Source organism: Chaetura pelagica, unplaced genomic scaffold (genome assembly GCF_000747805.2).
Source record: "Chaetura pelagica isolate M959 unplaced genomic scaffold, ChaPel_1.0 scaffold109, whole genome shotgun sequence".
Classification (NCBI taxonomy): Eukaryota; Metazoa; Chordata; class Aves; order Apodiformes; family Apodidae; genus Chaetura; species Chaetura pelagica.
Genome location: NW_009970725.1, coordinates 10,633,394 through 10,658,174, shown reverse-complemented (window position 1 = coordinate 10,658,174; position 24,781 = coordinate 10,633,394). Strand labels below are relative to the sequence as shown.

At 34.8% G+C, this 24,781-nt stretch overlaps 1 protein-coding gene across 1 annotated transcript in view; it reads right to left on the bottom strand.

Annotated features, from left to right (window-relative positions):
- SMCHD1 (structural maintenance of chromosomes flexible hinge domain containing 1) overlaps positions 1-24,781 on the bottom strand; it is a 61,425-nt gene that overhangs the window by 28,576 nt on the left and 8,068 nt on the right. Inside the window, exons 6-25 of the mRNA XM_010006848.1 lie at positions 24,428-24,594; positions 21,610-21,703; positions 21,144-21,354; positions 20,219-20,339; positions 19,936-20,119; positions 19,229-19,426; positions 18,986-19,099; positions 18,240-18,346; positions 17,902-17,984; positions 17,644-17,757; positions 15,010-15,087; positions 14,808-14,927; positions 9,736-9,880; positions 9,405-9,501; positions 6,757-6,829; positions 5,215-5,354; positions 4,085-4,219; positions 2,991-3,218; positions 2,158-2,306; positions 136-224 (exon numbers count right to left, since the gene is read on the bottom strand). Coding sequence (XP_010005150.1) covers positions 136-224; positions 2,158-2,306; positions 2,991-3,218; positions 4,085-4,219; positions 5,215-5,354; positions 6,757-6,829; positions 9,405-9,501; positions 9,736-9,880; positions 14,808-14,927; positions 15,010-15,087; positions 17,644-17,757; positions 17,902-17,984; positions 18,240-18,346; positions 18,986-19,099; positions 19,229-19,426; positions 19,936-20,119; positions 20,219-20,339; positions 21,144-21,354; positions 21,610-21,703; positions 24,428-24,594 — 2,647 coding nt within the window. The remainder of the gene's footprint in view (positions 1-135; positions 225-2,157; positions 2,307-2,990; positions 3,219-4,084; positions 4,220-5,214; positions 5,355-6,756; positions 6,830-9,404; positions 9,502-9,735; positions 9,881-14,807; positions 14,928-15,009; positions 15,088-17,643; positions 17,758-17,901; positions 17,985-18,239; positions 18,347-18,985; positions 19,100-19,228; positions 19,427-19,935; positions 20,120-20,218; positions 20,340-21,143; positions 21,355-21,609; positions 21,704-24,427; positions 24,595-24,781) is intronic.

Sequence of the window (24,781 nt, the reverse complement as noted above, 5' to 3'; positions counted from 1 at the left end):
ATGCAAACCTGTTTTTTATATTAAAATAGTCGAAGATACTTCACTCTTGATGACATCTGTATACATAACAGGCTAACAAACTGCAAAGAAGTGTATCTTACAAGTAACTGAAGAACATAATTAGCAAATACTCACCAATTTCACTTGGTAGTTCTTCACCCAACTGCAGTGTACTTGGTCCTTTTAATTTACATTTAATGTGTTTGGGTTCATCAGGAAGTGGCCTAATTCAGCATATGAAAATTTACTTAGTCTCACGAAGACAGCAACTTAAATAGTAGATATGAAAAAGCATACAGCAGTTGCCCATTTATGAGTGGACTTTATTTATTCTCTTCTTGCACATATTTAGATACAAGCTTCACGTACACCTAAGTTACACTGAAGCTTTCATTTCGGTCTCATCAAAGCAGCTTATCAGACACAGCTTACATAAAATTCTATATTCCTGTGATTTGTTACCTTATCTGTAATAGTGTCCCAACTAGTATTTTACCATAGATCAGATAACTAGCCAGACAGAGTAGTATTCAAGCTTGGAGTATTTTAAATCTTGAAAAAACCCATCCCTAACACCTCTAGACAAAGTAACAAAATTGTCCACATAGTAAAATACCTCTGTTACTGCAAAAGCAATTATATAATATCACCATTAATCCTGGTATGTACCTAAAAAAGTATCACAGTCTCCCTTGCTGCAAAAATATTTGCTGACTTCTTCAGGACCTGATTACAACTAATATAGCTTAAAATTTTTAGTGATAGTTTTTCCTTAAAAGTAAAACAAAACCAGAGCACATTATGAAAAGGATGGAGAAGATGAACAACCACAGAACCAAAGAAATCAGATTTCCATTTCCTCTTCTGTTATGATAAATCAAGTCATCAACCTAAACTATGCCTAACTCTAGTCTCTTAAAAATACTTTCTGCAGTGCTTTTTAAGAATCTCAACTTTTCTTCCTATTTTCTTTTTGTATGTTGTTTGCTGTTTCCCCAAATATTTAAGTTATCTCGCATCTGTAAATTACTTAATATTTAAGAGTTATCCAATACAATGTTTTTTACATCTTTTGTGTGTTGTAAGCTAAAAATTACGCTGAGATCTTCAAAAATCCCATTAGAATGACTTCCAGTTAACTTTTAGGACAACCACAATAGAATTACCACTACACAGAAATTCCATGAGCTGAGACTGCTTTTTAATGACCAGCAAAAATGTATCACAAGTACCCAATGAATCAACGCACTGTTCTACTTCCTTTAGGAAGGGATGTATCAATTCAGTCAGCTTTTCTGATCTTCTTAAAACAGAAAAATACTGCTTCAATTAAATACTACTTAACTGTCTCTGACAGTGCTGCATCATGGACAGCTTTTTACAAGCATGATGCTCCCAACATTTTTAAGAATCTTAATGCTTGGTCATGGATATTTTTTCTTCCTACTGCACATCTGTGAAATGTCTGACTGCTGCACTGCGGTGCTATGAACTAGTTACTTTCCACAAGAAAGATTGGACCATATAATACTTGAGGTCCCTTCCAACCTAGAATTAGAAAAACTAATACACTGAAGTAATTTAGAATCGTATGCATTTTATCAAACTTCATAAAGATCCAATAAGTAGAGCTAAGTGCCTAGGCTCACTAAGATTGTTAAACAAGCAATTTTGAAGTTCAATTTACAGCTTGTCACTTTCGACTGATACACCATATGCAGGCATCCAGCATTAAGCTAAATGAACACTATCTTTAGCTTCAATGTTAGTAACTTCTATAAGGATAACAATTAACTTCATAGTGGTATCTCTTTGTAACCAGTAACCTGACTCTTCAGTAAAACTGGTTATTCTATAAGCTAATTTCTACTGAAAGTTTTCAAAGATAGCAATGATCTTCTTCAGTGTATGTATACTTACAAAAGTAATTATAGGGCTGGATACAGATTTTGATGGAGGCTTTTATATAGGTAATGTTCTCCTCTGTAAACAGTTTGCATAAAAAACCCCACTCACCCACATCTACATCCCCTTGTTAATTTGCCAACTGCTTGCATTATTACAGCTTCTGGAGAAAGATTTCTTTACCCCGAAGTAGAGATCTATGATTGATTGTTAACAAAATAATTCATAACAAGGCATTTCAAATGAACAAACCTGACAGTGAATGCACTCTCCAAAGACACATGGTCATCAAGATAAGTAATTAGACAGTAACGTACATCTTTTACGGATGTTGGTACTTTTACATCAGGTAATAATCCCTGAATCAGCTGTTCTTTGTTAATTTTAGGTGTCCAGTTAACCTAAAATTAAAGTATCTTACATTAATAAAAAGCTACATTATTAAAGACTAGCTACATAATAACCTGAAGTAAGATAAGGGCAACAGAACTTTCAATAGAAAACCTTTGCATTTCGCAACAGTAACCAATGCTATCTTCCCAAATACAGAAAATTACTCCAAAAACCAACCCAAACAAACCATACATTAAGTTTCCTTCACTCATCTTGAGTGAGGAAAGATCAGACTCTGAAAAGCCTCACCAAAAAGTGTCATGTATTTGGTGAAGCTCTACCTTTCTATTAGGCTCCACATTTGTACACAGACAGAACCATAAGATAGGTAAACAAATCTTCACAAACGAACATGTCTATTGAGGGTTCCTAAATGTTGGGAAAACTCCGGATCTGAAGAATTATAATTATGTGGAAATTATTTTATTGTGTTTAGGAGAAGCACTGGAAATGACTAACCTGCTCTTCCCAATATTACCCTGAAGCATTTTTAAACATTTCATTAGGTTTCTTTATCTCACTAAAGACACAATTTTAATAAAATGTTTTTTTAAAAAAATTATTAAGCAGAGAACTAAGTTCCCATGTTTAACAACACAATCTTGAGGAATATTATTTCACAGTCTGGATTTTAGAGAATCATCATTGTACCTCTCCTCTGTATTATGCTGCTGTTTACTCAAAGTACTTGCCTTAATTTTTTCTGCCACAGCTGGAGTTATGTGTATCTCCCTTTCACCTTCATCATACATCTGAACTATGAGGTTGCGCATGATATCGCCAGCAACCCAGTTTATTTCATCCTGATGTTTAATTTGAATTGCTTTTTGTCCATCCATACTTAAGACCTGTAATCTTGCAACATGACTGCTAGGAAGAAGTTTAATAACCTTTTCCACTGGTGGCACATCTTTGCAATTCTATACACAGGAAAAAAATAAAGAAATATAATTAAGATATTAAACATGGAAAATATCACTCCATAATAGCCTATGGCACTATTCTGGGATTACCAGGTGTGATCACGTGTCCAAACATGAAATCACCTTTCCTTGTCAAAAGTAAATGAAAAGAATATGCCAGAATACTTACAACTTGTAACAGATACTAGAATTGATACTAGATATTTAGAACACTCTTCTATTCCAAAAGTACCACGTTACACAATTTACAAAATACTTACTAAGAGTAATCATAAGTATCCTTTCACATAGGTAATTTTGCCATATTACTACTTGTTTACACATTTTTCAGGGTAAAACACTACAGATCTTATTTTCTCCAGAAGTATGGCTCTCCTGACTACCAGAGAACTGGCACATTCACCAGCATTAAAAAAACCAAAACTAATTTCAAAAGCTTTGAGACTGAAATACTACAAAAGCTTATTGATTCTTAACTTTTGAAAAAATATATCCTTCTTCACAAAAGTTCTGGGGAACTTGTTGCCATACTTATTCTGGATCAAAATGTTTTTGCAATGAAGGCAATCTGTCAAAAGGAACCAGGGAGTAAAAAGGGGAAGAAAAATCCCAGAAACTATGCATATTTCTGAAATACTTAAGGATTTTCAGAAATAAAGAGTAAGGTTTAAAGAAAAAATGGAAAAAAATTATTTGTCTTTTATGATTTCCCAGAGAGGAAAAAGGGCAGCAACTCAATTATCAGGCTTATGACAAGTAAAACAGTAACTTTGTGGGTTAAATTGACTTTGGTACACTAGCAAGACAGTACAATAAATTGTTTTCAATATTTTACTCATTCAAACATCCCATTCAATACTTACAAGTATTTCAATCTTTGCTTTCAGCATCTGGTCTTTCTTGATATTCTGTACATGTATAGCTGGACCAGTTAAAATGTTTGTTCCTGCATTACTGCAATCCACAGAATACAGAGGAAGGTTTGAAGCACCTAAAAACTGTTTAAAATGTAACATTAGATTTCAGGTTTCTTCTACAGACCTACTGTGATTATTCCAGAAATTATTTGTACAAGTCAAAAAATATATATATATGGGATTATTTACATATAAATTTTATAGATTTCAGTTTTCCTACAAGATCAACACCTGTATTTTTTCACAGGTGATAAGAAGAGATGTGTGGGAGAAAGGAAGAAGTTGTACAAGTTTACTATATATTTAACTGTTTTGTATTAACACAGAAACAGTAGTCTCTTTTGCCATTATGACAATAAATTCAATTAAGCTTCTACTAAATCTCTGTTTAATTAATTTTCTAAAAACCACATTAAACAGAATTTAGATACGAAGTTCAACATACCATACTACTGCAGAGCCAGTCTGCAGCAAAGAATCTATGCATATAAAGTGTGAATGGAACACAGATGATTTTGCAGTGGGAAAAACTTTTAATTTACCTCATCCTACTAGAAGACTGATTTAATGAGAATTGGAAAAGTCACTTTCTTGAGTTAAAAATAAACTTGGTTCAAAAGAGCACAAGTTTTTTATTTCTAAAAGCCAAGCTAACAAGTGCAGTCCCTTCTGATCTTAGGTAAGTGCTTATAATAATATTATCTAATATTGATTTTAGGCACTAGACTTGCATTTTTACCTTTACAAAAACCAAAAGTATGCTGTATTACATTTTTATCCTGAGAAAACTTTAGCATTGTACATTGTATTTATGACCTAAAACACATGAAAACTGTAGCTATATGTAATTTTCTCTTCTATTTCTACATCCAGGTTCCTGTAACTCTGAAACTTAATAAATGACTCATAATAGGCGAGATGAGAAAAGTCACAGTTACAGCTACCAAACAACAGAAACTTCAAAAGCATTATTGAAAGATACTAAATCCTATTGAGATGCCAAAATAGACCCTTTTTCCAGCCCTTTTAAAAGCAAGTATCAAAATCCTTATGACACATAATAAAATGCAGTTTACCTTACAATGAACTATCAGCTTTGGCTGTGCTGTTATATTTCCTGATTCATCCAGTACTTCAACTTGGAAGGGGAAAGCTGTACCATTTTCAATCTTCAGAACTTCAGAATATGGTTTTACTTTCAATTGATGAGGAGGGCCTGTAAAAATGCACAATTGTAGAACAGTGGTTATATTTTACATAACCCGTGAGACACTGGATTTCAGTTTTTGCTATCTCAAAAAGTTTTCAAAGGCAAGCTACCAAGAAACTTGTGGTAACAAACCAATTAGACCAATTCAAGTGCATCAGTTTGTGCTGAGAAGGTCTAGAAACTTCCTGTCCCTTAATAGATACCACCTTCCAAGTAGTGCTATTTACATACTATATGGATTAATGTTCATCGAAAAGGAACTTGGAGCTTTCTCACAACATGTTAAAATGAAAGATATTAACGATGAGATATCTGATCAATCATGATGTATGGCAGCTTAATTACCAAAGCCATCACATCTACAATGTCTAGTCAACTAAAGGCCAAAAGAAATTTTGTTAGCCTTACTTGGAGAGTCAAGTGAAGCTATTCAAGTAAGTCTACCCTCTGGAACATATAATAATTTTATCAGTTTTAAAAAAAGAGAAAGTAGTAATAGATAACTATTAAAAGACAAGTTCTGAAGGAACTATGAAGGCCATTTTTCAGAAAATGTCTTATACACACCATTCATTAAAACTTCCATTTGAAACTGACTGGTTGAAGAACAGGAATGACTGAAGTACCTTTTATTCTGTCTTTCCTCAAAAAGCAGCTTTAAAAGCCAAGGATAAATCCAATGAAAAGAAAGACGTAGTGAAGCATCTGTATTTTGCCAAAGGCAAAATATTCTAATCAAGGATGAAGTCGCCTTCAGTCAAAAGTAAACAACTAAGCAATATGCAGTACAATCTGTCTCAAGCCAGATTTCTCCACTCCCATTTCCTACAAGAAGCCGTAACTTCTCAAAAGATAAAGAATAACAGAATAAACTGTGCATTGTTGGTCTAACAAAGCTTGAAGTACATGATTTCCCTGCAAAAGGAGATGGGAAAGCCTGAAGTTTGGTAATCTGGGAGGCTAAAAATCAGCCTTCAAACTGTACCTTTTCTCACAAATCCAGAAAAACCTAGGTAAAAAGGGATAGCAAGTATCACATAAGGGAATCCTCAGTATCAAGACATCCACAAAACCAAAAATTATGGTTTCGGCAGTGGACTTACAGACCTTTATATTCCTTTCTTGCATTATGACAGTCAACACGTAGCACTAAAAATTTCAGACAATCCCACTGCTAAAGCATCCTTCCTTTGCTGCTGTAAGAAACTGAATGAGCTGCTAGAACAATGGACAAGATTTGGCTATGAGTTTGATGCCGAGAATGACATACCCTCAGTTTTATTTAGTTTCAGTCATGACTTAGATGAGCTTCAATAAGTATTTTACCTTCTTGGGAGAAGAAGCATTTCATTAGCAGTGTCAGAATAAAGTTCAACAGAAACTCACTAAGTATTTTAAGGACACTTACCAGGCTGGAGTCTTATTTTAATTACTTGTGTGTCTTCTTTCAAACCAGGAAGAGTAACCTTCAGATTAAAGTTCTAAGGAAAATAGTATTTTAAATATTAACCTTAAACAAAACCAGATCATAAATCATCTCACATAGTCATGTCAATTCATATTCATGTAAATTCTAGAAGTCTAACAAAATTTTCTTGAACTGCCACATATTTCAAGATTTTTTTTTTCCTGTACTAACATCTACTATTTTCATGTTATTATTCCCAGAGATATTCAAGATTAGCATGTTCAACTACATGGTTCTGAAACCATTAAAATCAGCTATGATAACTTGCATTTTCCTGTTTAGAGGCTGCTTTAGTAGGGGAAAAAAACCCCACCTATTGGGTGAAGAAAAAAAAAAAAAGTTTTAAAGAAAGGATATGCAAGTTCTGTGCTCATTATTCCCTAGCTAATTGCCTGAAGCAAGACACCACAATTATTATCCATCTCATCTTTGAATAAGGCCATAAGAAAATCAACCACTGTAGAACTGCATCACTAAAACTGATTTTGACATTAAAATCAGAGAACAAAGTGATTTAATCAATAATCTTAAAAGCTCCAACTTAGTTATAAAACCTAGTTGCACTGATGATATTTGCATTTCATATTTTACATATTTGATATTTGAGAATATTTAGTTACAATTCATGAATTGTCAGTTTTACACATTCAAAAATGTTGCCTTTGGAAAGGTTTAGTTTCACAATCCTGGCTTATGCCCTGACCATGCCTGACAGGGTATGTGCAACATTAACACCATGCAGATTGGATGAAAACAATCAGGCAATTCCTTTGGTTTGCTGGGCAAGAGAAGCAAAAAGTGCAATGAGGCCTGTGCAGGTGCATCACAACAACAGCCACACAAAATGCAGGAGCTGCGCAGCTGATGGCTGCCCACACAGCCATGTGGAACCTCTCCAGCTCAGACCAGCCAGCCAAGCATACTGGTCTGCCTATAAGCCAAGCAGCACCTATCAGGTGGGGCCCCATTAAACCAAACGGTGACTCATGAGAAAAAGGGAAGGCAAAAATATACTAAAGTTCAGCTTGCAGACTGGAAGATAAAACAAAGTGAGGGTAAAGAAGGGAAAAATAAGGTAGTAAATAAAAGCATAGGAAAACAGTATAGCTCATAGATGAAGTTTAATGTCAATAACTTGAATTTTTCAGTAGTTCATTCCATCTAGCTTTGTATTCATGCACTAGACACTCAACCTGTGCTAGAAGTCTGGTTTTCCTATCTCAATCAAGTTTCTCTTCTCCATTTAGCATGATTATTCCTTCCACATTTTCTCCCTTACTCCTTTCTCTGAAAAACATTATTTTTTTCCTATGCTCTCCAAGTATTTCTTTTTGTTCTCTTATTCTCTAAATTCTTTCTAGAATCCTATCACTAGCTGTTTCTCTAACATATTTTAGTTGTTCTACCATTTAAAAATCAACTTTTCAGGTGCTGATATTTCTCCTCTCTTCTACTCTACTTCTAATTTTAAATTAAGCACTGAAAAGTACACACTATTTATGTGTTAAAATTATATATTGATTTTATTCTGTTGTCCCACATCCTGCTATTTGCCATTATTTTTCATTACTGTCTTAAATGGTCTTTTTTTTCTAATAAATTATAACTACTACTTTCAATGCCAGTTTGTGTATTGTCTTCAATATTTTATTCAATTAAGCAACATGAGAACATAACACTCCTGCTATTCCATTGTTATGGTATTGTATTATTTCTGTGTTGCAGGTTCCTTGAATGACTTTTTGTCTGGATCCTCAGCAAATGTGTGTCTTGCTCCAGCCTTGCCCTTTTGCTCCTACACTCCTACACACATAATTTCCATAATCCACTTTTGTCTTCTGTCATTATTCTTGTCCTTCACCTTAAATTTTTCTAAGCAACAATATCAATAGTTTATTGAGGTATCTTCAGCTATCTCAGTTCCTAGCTTTCTCTTTACTATGCTACACTGCAAGACTAAATGAAAGGATTAGGACCTGGAGAGAACACCATGTAAATATGCCATATGTTTTTTAAATTATTTTTTAAAATCTTGAAATCTATATATCTCAGGAGCGTTAGAATTTGTTTTATAAAAGAAAACTTTTGAGGATATAACATTTTTGGTTTTACAGTAAAATAGCAGCTGGAATAGGTGCTGAGACTTCATCAGTAGCAGGTTGGATTTGGATGACATATTTGCTACAGAAGTGTAAACAGCCCTTTGGAAACACCTAGAGAAGCTCAGGTAGTTACCACATATATCCATATCAAACCACTACTATTCATCATCTCAGCTACGAAAATACAAGATTTATGTGGTTCCTGTGCTATTTCAGTGCAAAAGCCACCAGGATTATTTGGCTTAAACCAATTTCTGCAGCAGTCTAAGCGAGCTGGGTACACTATCACACCCCCCATGTCTCGCGCTCCAGGTAGAACTACAAGAGATCATTTGAAAATACCCCAAGAAATATCTGTAGTCATTAGTGTGGACCAAACGTGGATAATACAGTGACAACCCATTTTAAACAAAATTATTTGCTCCGTGTTTTTTTTTTTGTTTTTTTAAAAAATATGTTACTTCAAATTTAAATTCAATAGCCTACCTTGCCCTGGCAAGTATTTACACAGCCTTTAGCAGTGACACCCTTAATGATGCACGTTGCTCCTTTTGTTATTTCTTCATAGTGCAATGTCAGCCCACTAGAAAAATACATGGAATGGAAAACAAAATAGAGTCAATTTAAAAATACGCACAGAGCTCTGATGTACTAGATTCTTTCAGATATTCTTATGGAAATAAAAGCAAAAATTCCACTTAATTTATGTGAAAAGGATTGAGTGTATCATCTAAACAAACCCCAAAGATTATATTAATGACACATGGAAAAAGGACAACAAATTATTAAAAAAAACAAACAAACATGGCTGAATTACCTAGCTTCAAGAACTGGTTTAATGTCAGTTGTTAACTGTGTTGTATGACCAAATTCATCCTGCAATTCCAAAGGAATATTAAAAGGTACTCCAACTCGAAAAGGAAGCTCCAGAAGACCCACTGAAAATTTCTCTGGCTTGCCCTCTAAGATAAAAAGAATAGTACATTTTTAGAAGGAATTATATGTGTTCATTGGCTTTTTCTTCATTAAGGCTGCAATGAAGTCAAGTGGTTTTTCAGCCTCAATGTAAATAGGCTGTTCAGAATGCTCTTGTAACTAAAATAAAGCTTTATTGTGAATCCTCTTTTCTTAACTTACACTAACATAAAAAAAACAGTTCAAACACAATGGCAGTAGGCTATGGTATACAAACAACAAACACTCAAGACTTCCAAAGTAACTTAGAACATCAATACAGCACCTGAAAGTGAACTAGTTCCTTGTGGACAGCTTTAGTTTTATTAAAATAAAAATCATTCATGTAACAAAACATTTTTGTTCCACAACTATCTCAAATTTGAGAGATAAATAACTGAATATTTGAAAAAGAAATCTGAGTGTACCCTTCCTGTGAAATCTGTCCTCCTTGGTCAGCCTTCCGTGAGACACTCAAAAATGAGACCACACAGAGCAGTAAAAATGAGACCTTAAAAATCAGAGTAATGTTCTGTGGAATCAAACTGTCTTGGCCAAGTAGACTTTGAAAACAGCAATACAGTGCTGAGGCTAAATGATAAGTATCCTACCAAATTATTTTGGATTCAAATTAACCCCTATTTTCTCTACCTACAGGTGTCATTATCAGGGACCTGCTTTTGCACAAGATGTGAAAATCATGGGGGAAGGAAAAGTGTTACCTCATATTGGCCAACATTATTTGAACTCTGAGTAACAACAAAAAGACCTCAGTCTTTCAGTGATTACAATTTTATTTACAAGTGAATGATAAAACTGTAAAATTATTTCACAAACTGACTTGGAGTAACAAGCGTGAGGATTTGTGGCTGCCCATGTCACAACACACAAATTGCAAAAATGAAGACTTAAAAAATTCACTTTCCAAGACTGATTAAAAATGGTAGATTTAAAAAAAAAAAAAGCAGCAACAAGTAGCAAAAGTGCTTTTAGAAACCCTTGTGTTAAAGTACAAGCTTAGATTTTTAGAGCATATACTCCTTTCTGAGGAGATTTGTTCACTTCATTCATTATGGCGAAAGGAACTTTTAACTGAAGGCTGCCACGCAGGGGAAAATCACTACAGAATGCAACATTTAAGATTCTCTTTTTGCTTTGATAAATATAGATAAAGAAGGAATAGACAAAGTTCATTTATGTATTCATTTAAACAAATCAGTTGTCTCCTTTTATTGGAACATCACAGAAGTATCTTGAGACTTTAATGCCAGGTTTTCAGCCAGATTTTAAAATAATTACTCTTTTCAAGTAATGCCAAATATTTTTCTGCATTATCATACAAGAATACTTCTTTGTATTCTGCCAGTAATATCTTTACAGAACCTTTTAGACAAATATGCTACAAAGAACTCTTTTCTGCCTCAAGGATTTGCATTCAGCACCTCTAGTTTTGAGGAAAAATAGGAGACAGCCAAAAGCATCTATTTTTCTGTATTTTCTGGGCTAGATGCTAGCTCTACCTCCCAAACTTGTGACAAAAATATCTATTTTCATATTAAATGCAAAGGAAGTAATAGTTCTTTATCCTCCCTCCTCCTTACCCCCTTTGTAGCTCACAGAATTGTTGAGGTTGGAAGGGTTCTCTTGTCTAACCCTGGCTCAAGTGTGGCCACCTAGAAAACTGCCCAGAAACTTTTCCAGAAGGCTTTTGAACACTCCCAAGAACAGGGACTCTACAACCTCTTAGACAAGCTGTGCTAGTATAGAAGGAACCTCGTGTTTCACATTGTGCCCACTGCCTCTGGTCTGATCACTGTGCACCAGTGAAAAGAGCCTGGCTCTGTCCTCTTTACATCCTCCCTTCAGGAATGTATATTTCTAAGATCCTCATGAATCTTCTTTTCTCGAGGCTGAGCAGTCCCTTATCTCTCAGCCTTACCTCACAGAAGAGATGCTCCAGTCCCTTCATCCTCTACATGGCTATATGTAGGACTCTATCCAGTATGTCCATGTGTGTGTATTGTAATCTGCCTGTAACTGGACACAATACTCCACTTGCAGCCTCACTAGCGCCAAATAGAGAGGAAGGATTGATCACCTCCATCAACCTGCTGGCAACACTCCTACTGATGGCAGCCGAAGAGGTTGTTGCCCTTCTTTGCAGCAAGAACCCATTGCTGGCTTGTGTTCCTCCTGTTGTCTACCGGTACTAACAGGTCCTTTTCTGTAAAGCTCTTTTCCAGTTGTTCAGGCACCAGTCAGTATTTGTGCATGTGGCTGTTCCTTCCCAGGTGCAAGACTGCACCTGCCCCTGATGAACTTCATGAAGTTCCTGTCAGCCCATTTCTCTAGCCTGTTGATGCCAGAACAACTGTCTGCTGTAATTGCCACTCTTCCCTGTTTTGTGTCATTAGGAAACTTGCTGGAGGTATACTTGCCCTTTTTGAAGAAAGGAGTGACAGTGGCTTTTGGCCCATACACAGACAGTTCTCCAATTGCCATGATTATTCAGTTACTGCCAGTGGCCTCACAAAGACATCAGCCAGCTCTCTCTGCCTCATGTGTGCAACCCATCATGGCCCACAGACTTACATATGATCAGTTTGTTGACCCTTCCTATACCTCATAAGGGCATATCTTTCTTGTTCCAAACCTTCCACTGGTGTCTGGGGCCTGGGAATTCTGAAGGACCATCTTGCTAGTAAATATTGAGGCAAAGAAGGCATTCAGTATGTTAGTATTTTTTATGTCATGTCCCCTGCCTCATTCAACAGAGAGCTCATATTTACCTCAGACATCCTTTTGTCACCTATGTATTTATAGAAGTCCATCTAGTTGCCTTTGATATCCCTTGCCAGGGATTCTAATTTCAATTGCAATTGGACTTTGGCTTTCTGAACGCCATCCTTGCATGCTTGGACAGCGTCTCTCTATTCATCCCAGGTTACCTGTCCCTGCTTCCACTCCCTGTATTTTTTTTGTGTTGATTTTTTCCAGGAGCATCTTGTTCATCCATGCAGGCCTCCTAGCATTTTTGCCTTACTTCCTATTTATTGGGATAAAGTAGACTTGAGCTTGGAAGAGGTGATCTGTGAATATTAACCAGTTTTCTTGGGCCTCCTTTCCATCCAGGACCTTATCCATTGTAACTCCACCAGACAGATCTTTGAGAAGGCAAGTCTCCACTCCTGGGGTCCAGGGTTGTGAGCTTCTTTTTTTCCCTCCTTTCATTAAGGATCATGAACCTTACTATCTCTTGTTTCTGAGTATGAGGTCCAGCACAGCACCTCTCCTTGTTGGTTCCTTTATAACTTGAATCAGAAAGCTATCATTGATGGACTCCAGGAACCTCCAGGATTGCTTATGCCCTGCTGTGTTGTCTCTCCAGCATGTACGTATGTATGGTATCTGGTAGGCATTTCCTTGTATACACGCAAATACTGGGGGTGAGCCCATTTCAGACTTGTTTCACAGCTTTTATGATTTTCTTGACTTTAAGATTTCTCTGTCACATCATTCCAGGCCCTTTGCTCATTGCCATGTTCATCACTCCCTTATAGGGCTGCTGGTAACTCTTTCTCCCCTATTGTTCCTAGTTTAATTTTGGCTTGGTTTTTGTCACTTTGACTTTTTCTAAAGTGACAGCACAGCAAAAGGGCTGAACAAATTTTTTCCATCTGAACTGGAGGTGAAGAGTCAGAGATCAAGAGTAGTTCTATTTTTCTCATGTATGTAGGCCACAATTTTTTTTCTTACTATATACATACACTCTTACATAAAAGAATGAGTCTGGCTGATAAGACAGAGTAGGGGATGTACAATCCATAGTTATAATGTAATTTTTGCAAATTAATTTAGCAAGTCAACAACTACAGATTTTCTTGAAGATGAATTATGATATACAGAAACAAAAGTACAGAATTTTTTTTCTTTAAACCCCATGACATCTTACTTGCAGAAAACATATTACTCCTTTTTAATTTAAAAACAAAATGTGTTTCATATTTATGGAAATAAAGAGCAACTTCAAACTAGTCTATATCTTTATGCTTTTTCATAAATGCGTTCCTACTTTACATGGAAATTAATTCTTTTAAGCAAAAATGTGTGTAAACTAGCCAGCCACTAACAGATAAATGCACACAATTAGGAAATACTACGCATTAGAGGATGAGAGAAACAAGACTAGCAAAGGTTGTACCAGAAACAAAATATAACCATACACTGTAGATCTTAACAGTCTTCAACGATATCATAAAAATCAGAATCCATCAATTTTCTTGGTAAGATATGATCAGTTGCATATTATTTCAGGCCACATTCATACATACATACCAGAGTGTATAGCACGAGAGAGCAACACCAGACATATTTAACAGTATTCTTTCTATTCTGGTATTTCAGTAGGTATTTTATGATGGTTAACTCAACACCCATTATAAACAAATGAGAACTTTGTTTTGCACAGGATACTTATTTTAATATTAAGTATAAAAAACAGACTTCAATCTCAACATGCATATTTTAAACGTGTAGCTTTTTTTTTTAAATTAGTTTCTGTGGTTGGCCTAATGGATAGTAGCTTTATGGTAAAAAAAAAATTATGCCAATGGCATGAGAAAAAAAGGTAATTCTAATTAAGTAAAACTTTCTTTTTATTAAGTACATCTAGGAAAGTTCACATCAGGAAAAACTTCTGATTCTATCAACAATTCACTTTCTGGAAAAACTAACTGTATATCAGAGCCAACACACTACAGGTACTATCAAACTTATTAAGACAAAGTTATTTTTCCTGAACCTACTTCATATTCAACATGCAAATGCTACTTTTCAGCGCTGAAAATTACCTCTCAACTAAAATATTAATAATTTTGATAGACAATGATTCAAATCTGAATAGTAAACGAGAATTAGCATGACTGGAATTCTTACCTATAATAGTAAATTTAAATATTTTAGATGGTAGAGGACGTCCTGCATAAGTGTCTGCATTACTTTCATTCAATACTACTTGCAGTTTCAAAGTGTAGTTCCCAAGTTTCTGAAGATTTTCTAAACAGAAGTACAAATACAATTAGAAAGTAAAAAAAGGAAAATTATAAATTAACTGAATATATTGCATATATGAACTTACCCATTTTTTTAAACCAGTATGGCCATTTGCCTCCATGCTGACTGATATGGGAAATTATTTCTTTATTCCCAGTAGGTGCTGAAAAACAATTAGCTTCATGTATTTAGATTCTACATTGTAATTAATTTTTTCACTAATTATTACGTATTAATATAACTTCTATATCTAAAAAAATATAAATTCAGCTTCATAATTAATCACAATCACAGCTAAAAAAAAATGAATTCTCTACCTAATCTAATTTTAATTAAAAATTGCTAGCCTCAGACACATTCAACTGAAACTAGCAGGTATGTAAAGTTTCAGTTTATTAGCGTTTTGCTTACACGCTCGCTGTTAAGTTTGAGCAGTTGTAGGTTGTGCAGTCCACACTGGTAATTGATCAACTTGACAAATAACCATAACAAATTAGCTAAAATAAGAGCAATGTTAAAAATGTGCAGTCGACTGAATGTACAAGTGAGGGAAAAAGAACATCCATTTTTGCTTTAAATACTTTGTCTGTATAAACACTTCTGGGCATTCTGACACATCCAAAAAGAGCAAACACTGAAAAGGCAATTTTTTAGCAACTGATTCTATAACCTAAGTTAAATATAGGAATATTTACTGTTTGAAACTTCAAGAGGCATTAATATATATTTTTCAAAGTTTAGTTTAGACCAAATACAGAACATGACTGCAATGACTGCATGACTACAGAGAATAAGAAGAATGCAGTAAAAAACACACATTGTTCTATAGCTAAGTACAACTCTTTCAGATTCTGTTCTTGCACCAAATTGCATACATGAAACAACAGCCAATTTTCTTAGGTATATTTCTCTGAATAAATAATTCTTGACGTTATTTTGATAGTGTGTTGTAGCAAGACAAATTCAGGTTCCTATAGTGGAGCTTTTTCCACCTTTGGTGTTTTTAACACTGAGAAAGCAGTACTTCTTAAGTGAGGGCAGACTTTCTACTGCAGCGCCAACTGGTACCAAGTTAAACTGAAAGTGTCTCTGTATTACGCAAGATGCACACCTGGCAAGTGCACTACTTTTTCTATTGCCCCAATATGGATGGATTATCTAAGGTAGCAATCTGTTGATAGGAAGTGAAGAAAGTCCAATACTTCTGTGCATAGTGATGCACAAAAGATTACAATAAACAAATGGGATCTTTGAAGAGAATAAATTATAAAATGTTGGCTTTTAAAGCAGGTTTGCTAAGTTCTGATGTTCTCTTCTGAGAGATGATCCAAAGAGCAGTTCTGTGCAAAAAGAGTTATCAGGTATGTCCAGTATTCTTGTGGTGCTCTTTGTGGTGAAAAATCATCCTGTTTTTTTTTTATTTGAACAACAGACTAAATTATTTCAGTAGAGACACATGCAAAGATTTAGAACTTTCTTGGGAATTTCTCAATTTTTTCCTTTGGCAGAGGAAAAGCTTTGTACTACTAATGAACACTTTCCTCTGCTGTTTTGATAGAAAGCAACATTACAACTTCCTAACCAGCATGTTCTTGACATTTCAGCACACACGTTTATAAATATTACAAGTATCCCTACAAACATCTATTACAGATATGGAAGGTTGCACTTGGTGCAAAATGTGCACCACTAACAGCACACACATATGGTAGAGCTTTAAATAAAATTTAGCCTCAGGTGTCTTTTTTATTTCAATTTTGTTGGTTTTCGTCAAACAGTAACAGAAGAGAATTCTCATTCATTGTGTTTGTTTTGCTTGTTTCTGTTGTTGTCTGAAACCTTTGGGAAACAAATGTTCTTCCAGAGACAAAACATACCTTTTACTCACTATGGCACCAACATTTGCTTCACATTTGAACAAAGTTTCCATATATAACATTCTAAAAACAAGAGCTAACTAAATATCCCTGCTATGAGACAAAATAAATCCATGAGGGTACAAATTGAAGAAAAAAGTTTGTAATTTTGTATCAAATGACATCTTAATATCCAACAGCCATAGCTTTCCTGAACTAAGAGAGAAACAAAGCAAACAAGATTTTAAGTTTCTCTAAATTTCAGATACATTTGACATGTGCAGCACTGGAGTTTTCAGAGAGTTTAGTGTTCTAATGCTGTGTTCGACACACAACTGAGTAATTTCTGCTGCCTTGGACAAAATGCAATTCTTCAATAAATGCAATGTAAGAATATCATGTGAAACATCCATAACATGAAAACCACAAAACAGTAAAGCTCACAAGAAAACTGATTTTTAAAAATTCTTAAGTGACTTTACATTAGATACTAAACAAGTCTGGTCCATACTTTTATGCAGCTCACATGAATTGCTATATTAATTACAGAAACATCCATTTTAACAATGTTCTTAAGCATATTGAGTAGACAGCCAGGAATTGATAAGCCATCCTTAGATTTGACAGAAGATATAATTATAATATAGCATTAAGCCATTAAGCATTTAGCACTGAAGCAATTGTCTTTTCATGAAATGAGGCTTTGGAGTAATACATGCTCTGATGGGATATTGTCCTTAAAAGTAACAGCTATATTTATCTATCAAATTCTAATATGCATTATATACTTATATACAAATAATACATGATCCATTATGCATTTCAAATAATAAAGACTCAGTTAAATATACTGAAATACTTACAATGTAAAATAACCTTGAGTTCAACAAGAAGCTTCTTTGAACCTCCATGGCTTGTACCTGGAAGTTTTTGCATTGCTTCTCCTTTTTTATTCAAAATTTCTATTCTTAATGCTCCTGTATTTAAAAGGAAAAAATTATGGATTTTTAAAGTATGCTACGTATTATAAGTGATTGGAGATTTCTGTAAGCTTGCTTTTTTTAAATAAATGTGTGTATAATATACTTTTAAATTGACATTTTGGAAGAAAAAAAATATACCTATTGGTGTACCAGCAAATCTTGTTTCATTTGGTATTAACTCATCTCCTTCGGGCCATGTCACTGATAATTTGTCAGGAAGCCTAGCGAAAAAGAAAGAACAAACAGTTTTTCTTTGACTTCCAAACAGAGTAATTTATCTTCAGTAGAATATACACAAAGATATTTTCTGGGGGAAAAAAAAAACAACCCACCCCAAACTATTTCTTCTTGGTTTAGAGTTCCAGTTTATTTTTTTTTTTTCTACTGAAACAGTGGATTGCTCTCCCATTTGGAAATTTTTTTTCTCCTGAAGAAATACTAAAACTCCACAAGTCAATAACCATGTTAGAGCTTACCTTGCCATTTCATCCTCTATGTATTTTTTAACAACTTTGTCAGACACTGTTCGGTCAAGTTTTGAGATTGGAATAGTTTTCATTTCAGCATACAATGCCTGAGGTTCCTGAAAAAAAAAGCGACTGCTGTTACATATAGCCAGATGATAATTTGTCAGAGAAGAAATACCTCTTTATTCAGGGAACAGACAAGGAGACATACACATAATGCAATATGCTATCAAATACCACCTGGTGACAGCACAACACACTATTCTAAAATTTGCTGAAATCACAGGGGTTAAGAATGGATGCACAACATACCTTTGATACCAACTGTGATACTCTAACTCATATACAAATGTAAATACATGAGATGACAAAATCATAGAATATTAGGGGTTTGAAGGGACCTCTGGAGATCATGGGAGTCCAACTCCCCTGCCAGAGCAGGACCGCCTAGGGCAGGTCACACAAAAAGGCATCCAGACAGGTCTTGAAAGTGTCCAGAGAAGGAGACTCCATAACCTCTCTGGGGAGCCTGTTCCAGAGAGATTGTGGAGATGACTGATCAAGACTAATAATTTTAATATGTTTACGTTAAAAATAATAAGTAGTTTGATTATTTCTAGATTACCAAATCACAAATAAACCCCCTAATTTTCAACAGTTATTTAAAAGTCACTTAAACAAGTCTGACCCAGGATTATGTTTAAAGATTCCATTAGACACACTAGGTGTGTGAATCCTTTTTATGCTTGTCTTACCAAAGCAATCTGAACCTCTCCTCCAGTGGCAAATATATCCCCATCATGGTCTCCATACAAAAAAAATTTCTCAATAGTTCCATAGAATATTGGAAGAGTCCTAACAGTTTTCACCTGAAAAGAGTTAACAATTAACATCAATATGTTACTGCTGCATCAAATTATAGCATTTACCATTTATAAGGTTCAAATGCTCTATTACAAAACTAACAAAACCCCAACATCAGTGAGCAACTAACTTACCAGCTGCCCAGTTTTGTATGTTTTCCCATCCCACTCTATTGCAGCATATACTGCCCAAGGGCTCTGCATTCTTTTGGATGGTAAATCAGTACGTGTAGTTACTCCTTTAAAGACTGTGAATTTTATTTGTTTGTCATATTTTTCATGACAGTCTTTGAGCCACAAAGCAAATTCTCTGTCAATTTTCATTCGTTGTTCCTATAAAGTGATTACAAAATAAATACATATTATTAATCTAATACAAAAAATTAATCTAACAATTTCAGAAGTACAGAAAATTATAAGAGTACAGTGATAGTGTACTAAAAAAAAAAAAAAAAGAAAAATAAGGATTCTTCAGCTTGGAAACACTACAAAATTCTAGGAAAGCTGTAATTCAATACACAGTAAGCATTTCCCCCAGCACTCACATTCCTCTGTGAAGAGAGTATTTGCACAAAAACTGTCATATAACAACTAGATAAAGTCACTATTTAAGAAAATAAATGGAAGACTAAATCTTACATTTTTCAGATTTAAAGAGTCAGCTCTTCTACTCACTAAAGCTGAAACAAGTGTCTGCTACAAAGTTCTGCAAAAGTGCCCAAGGTGCAAGTTCTTCGGAAACCAGGCAATATTCAGCGAGAAATGACCAGTGAGTAAAGGTTTCTATATTGTATGCACTAAACTTTGCCAAGAAGAGACACTCAACAGAAAAAAAATATTACCTGTCCATTAAAGATTCTTGTAAACAAAGTATTTTTATCTTTTAACTTCAGCTCCAGATCCATGAAAGTGAGTTTGTTTGTGCTGACCTGGAATTTATCATTGGTAAACAATGCCCCAGAAATTCTGTTGTAGCATTCAATTGGTGCCAATCCTCTCTTCTTTGGAGGAGCACACCAGTCAAAACTTAAACAAAAGGAGAAAGACATTAAACCCTTTTTTACACAGAGTTTTACATTACAGAAGTAGATTGGTTTACATTGTAAAAGCATTATTGCCACTTACTCTTCCACAGTTGAATACGGTATTAATCTTCCGTTCCAAAAACATTCAAAAATAGGCCTTTTTCCTCTGGCACCATTTTCTACTATAAAGCAGTCCTCCTCATCATCATCACTGTTTAATTCTTGATTAAAAAGAAGAATCTCCATTAATAAATTTCTTTTAAAAACTCATATAAAGCAAAACCCACAGCAGACTAAATTAAGAAATCCAAGTTAGGCACAGTAGTAGCATGCATGATACCAAGTTAACTGTACACAACAATAGGATTTTTTTTTGTTTAAGTACCACCAAGCAGAAAACTAAGGAAAGGTAAGGAAAAATTTTAAACTAGGGTTGAATAATATCACCTAGTTTACAAATTTCAAATTTGACTAAATATTTTTTCTCTAAGTCTCAACTGATGTTCTTCTAATATAATATAACTTTGTCATAATTAAACTAAAAATTTGTTCCATTAAAAAAAAAATAATCAAAATCATCACATTATTTTAAAACCCTAGAATTTGAAAACTCGTCAAGACTGGATAAAACAAATTTTTAATTGTCCTCTGAAATATTCTGATGTTATACTCTCTTCAGTCAAATTGCTGGCGTTTCATTATTTTCTTGCAGCAAAGTTCTAACAGTCAGGAAAGCGAAAATGTTTCAGACAGACTGACTGCATTCTGTAACAATTTATAGCTTGAAATGAGATGGTGTTATGTCAAAGATCAGGTTTACAAGAATAAGCTACCAGAACAGCCACTGTTAACACTGTTAACAGGACTTGTTAATCCAAAAGGACATGAACTTTTCCATTCTGCCACAACCCAACTTAGATAATTTACACTTCAATTTAAATTGTTCTGATTTCTATTTCATTAAACTTCTAGGGCAGCAGGGCTGCCTGTAACAGGACTGACAATAAGAAAAACATTTCACTCACTTGATGGAAAACATGGATCATCGGGGTATGTTTCCTTATCATACAGGAAGGGATGATATCGGATAATGCCTTCCACTATACCTTCTCCATCAACATGTGCTTTAAACTCAAAACTATCTGCTGCAGTATTTATATACAATGTCTGCATGTCATCTTTGATCTCCCTAAGATTGACAATCTTTGGTACTTTTCCTTTTTCAAACATGGAAATCTGGAACAAAATAAAACAAATTGATTTTCCTTAAACCAAACAACCTACAGTAAGAAGCATTTGTGACATTTACCTTAACTGTTAGCAAAATAAGTTAGCTCCTATGCTGCAATGATAAATAGTATTACTTTTTAAAAGTTATATTGCATACCTCTCTTAAAATGCTACTGTAGTTCAAAATTACAGAGAAACAGGCACAATATGAAATAAGTTGACATGAAAGAAGAATTTTGACTAAGTAGTATAAAATGTTACCTGAATGTCAATGTTGTTGAAAGGGCTTCCATCTTTTGTTACGGCATTATTTTCATTTCCTTTTGGTCCATGGATATAATAGTGATAGATATGTCTAGAATACAATTTAAATTACAAATAAATACGAAAAATAATACTTAAAATTTGCACATTATAATTTACACAAATCTATATATACTTGTGTTTTAATTGAAATATAACTGGTTCATTGCATTGCTAAAAATCACCTCTGTGACAACATGTATATCTGGTACGTGGAAGGGAGTGACTCCTTTCCGGTCATCTCCTTCACATTAAGATCAATTTTTGATAAAATAATTAGAAGTATTAAAAAACTGAAAAGAAAAAAAAAAGTTACATGCCTACAGATCCTCCACATCATCGTGCAGACTAATAAAACTACTGTAATTTGTTCTGCTTTATGAAGATTAAAAATAACTAGAGCCAAAAAGCTTTCCACACGTTGTTTCCAGTATCAGTTTTGCATTGATCATCTAACAGTAATAGAAACATTCAATAAACAATCACTACCCTTAGGTTATTTACAAAAAGGTAAAGATACTCCATTTGAATACAAGCAGCAGTCATGGATGTGATCTGCATATTAGTAATATTTTTTTATTTGTAAACATTATTTTCTAATGCCACTTGTACTCACGTAAGAAACTCAAAAAAACCCACATGGTCAGATAGATTAATTATTTTCACAGATACACAAACTTTGAGAAAACTGAAGAACTTAACTCGATTTACTTAAACTTTCAGAAAGCTAGCTACTTTTTCTACCTTCAAAGATGGAGTCCTTAAAGCTCAGTGTGGTGGTTTGCAGAAAAAGGAGATTATACAAGTCAATGAGACTGGATGTATGAAGGAAGTTAATTGTTCAGCAAGTGTTTATAATCGCTTTGCTTCTGAAATCCACTGCATTAAATGTACCTCATGGAGAAATCTTCATTCCCAGACAAAAGCTCCTCATGGTTTCATTGCTCAGGACTTCAGAGCAGACTCATATGTCCCAACTGCTCAGCATTTTGTCAACATTTCTTTCAGACTTCAAAAGGTGCTCTCATGGTCTTAAGACTTGATGATTTTGGGAGTTAATTTCCCCTCCCTCTACTTAAATGCATCTGAAAACATGAGGGCTGTGCTTTATGCCCGTTAAAGCAGAATGAAACTGGTATCATGCATTTGTGACAAAAGGCATGGAAGAAGGGTATGTGGAGGTGCCTGAGGGGGTCTGAATTGGCAAACTGTTGAAATCTGTAAGACCTTTAGGACCCCAAAAGACCTTGGAGGGTCAGAACTAAGGGGGGGTCAGTATTCCCTCCCACTTCCTGCCATACTCTGTAACAGCTGTAAGAACCTGAAGCTCAGCCTCCTTTTTCCTGTGCCTTCTTCCTTGCTGCCGGTGCTGATCCAAGTCTCCTGTCTTTTCCTTCAACTCACCACATACTCTGCAGAATCCAACTCAGGTGCTGTGAGGAGCTGTGAACCCCTCTCCTGAGGTGGCGTTGTCACAAGGGACATTCACCTGCCTGTTCCTGAGATCATCAAGATAGCTTTTGTATATATCTATAAATTAAGTTTGTATATTTGTTCCTCACCTGATGTGTTACTCCCTTTTTCCTTATTCCCCTTTATATCTTCCCTTAAGAAAGGTGGGGGAAGCGTAATAGCAATTCTGCTCTCTGGTTTGTGGTTTCCCATGACCACTTAAACCAAGACAAGGGGATAAAAGCCATTGCAGCTCAAATAGTACTGCAGAACTGTGTAGTGCTGGGAAGGTAAATCTGATTGGTCTTACTAGAATAGCTACCAGGCACGTACTTCAGTAATTGCACCTGGGTTTCATCTCAAATGGAGGCAGTTGTGCCACTTCACAAGGTCCCTGGAATGAACTAACACACCTATGTGTCGGTGTTCACCAGAAGAGCATCTAGAAGCTAGTGGGGGAGCTAAGTAATTTGTCAACATAGATGTACACTATATTTTCATAAGATTAAAAAGGGCTTTCCAGTCACAAGTTCTTGCATGCAACACTGATGTTGTTTCATATAATAAGGTATTATCTAATCCTTATACAAATCCTTGTATCAGTATTATCTATTATTAGATTACAGGTAACAAAAAAATATAGCTTAAAAATTAAGTTCTACGTTTTGCCAGATTTCAATGTTGGGCTATAACTTCATATTTCAGTTTAAATTCACAGACAGATCCATCTTAATAGATGAGCCCACATGATTCACAGGCATCACAGGCATCTCCAGGCTCTGCCGGCCCACTGATGACACTAAAATAGTATTGAGTGGACAGTATCATGTATCAATCTCCCTCTTAAACTGGGATGAAGCAGCAGGTTTTTTTTGTTCTTGGGTTTGTTGGGGTTTTTTTAGGGTTTTGTTTGGTTGTTTTTTTTAAACAGAAAACCCTCTAAATACAATCCTAGACATAAAGGTTAGGAGCATAGCTGTGAAGAAAGTAACTTAGCAAGTTATTAATAATTACTTTAATAATTATTACATTAATATTACAGCTACTACATTAAATAGATTCTTAATACTTAAGATTGGATAATTATGTATCGTTATTAAGTCTCATTGAAACTGGTATTTTTAAACATCCATGCTTGGATGGGGTGTCCCATTCAGTTGTGCCAGCTGCTGTAAAATTAGTTAGCTAGGAAGACTAATTGTGGCATCAACAAAATATATATCAACAGCCTTAATACGAATAAAGCAAATTACTAAGTACAAAAAGGAAGTAATTAATCATTATCTGACTTAGTTAGTAGTCCACTTTTAAATCACCAACTTACGCCAGCTGCCTTGTCCAAAGATGAAAGTAGTTTTTCAAGTACTGCATGTGATCTGGTTGTACACCTGTAATGACAACTGCTGTGAAACTCTCTTTATCCCTTTCTTCTAATATTAGATTATGAAGAAATCTTTCATCATCACTTGTGATGTGAGTAGAGTCAGATGGCTACAAAAAGAGTAAAATAATAACAGGGGGAACGTAAAGTGAATTTCTGAACTCACATCAGCTTTGAAAGGGATTTAAAACAGAACAGGAAAATAATGCAGAACACAGGATGCTAAGTATCACAAAAGGTTAATGCTTAAAATAAAATCTTTCAAATTAAAGTCAACAAACTGAGAACCCGGCATTC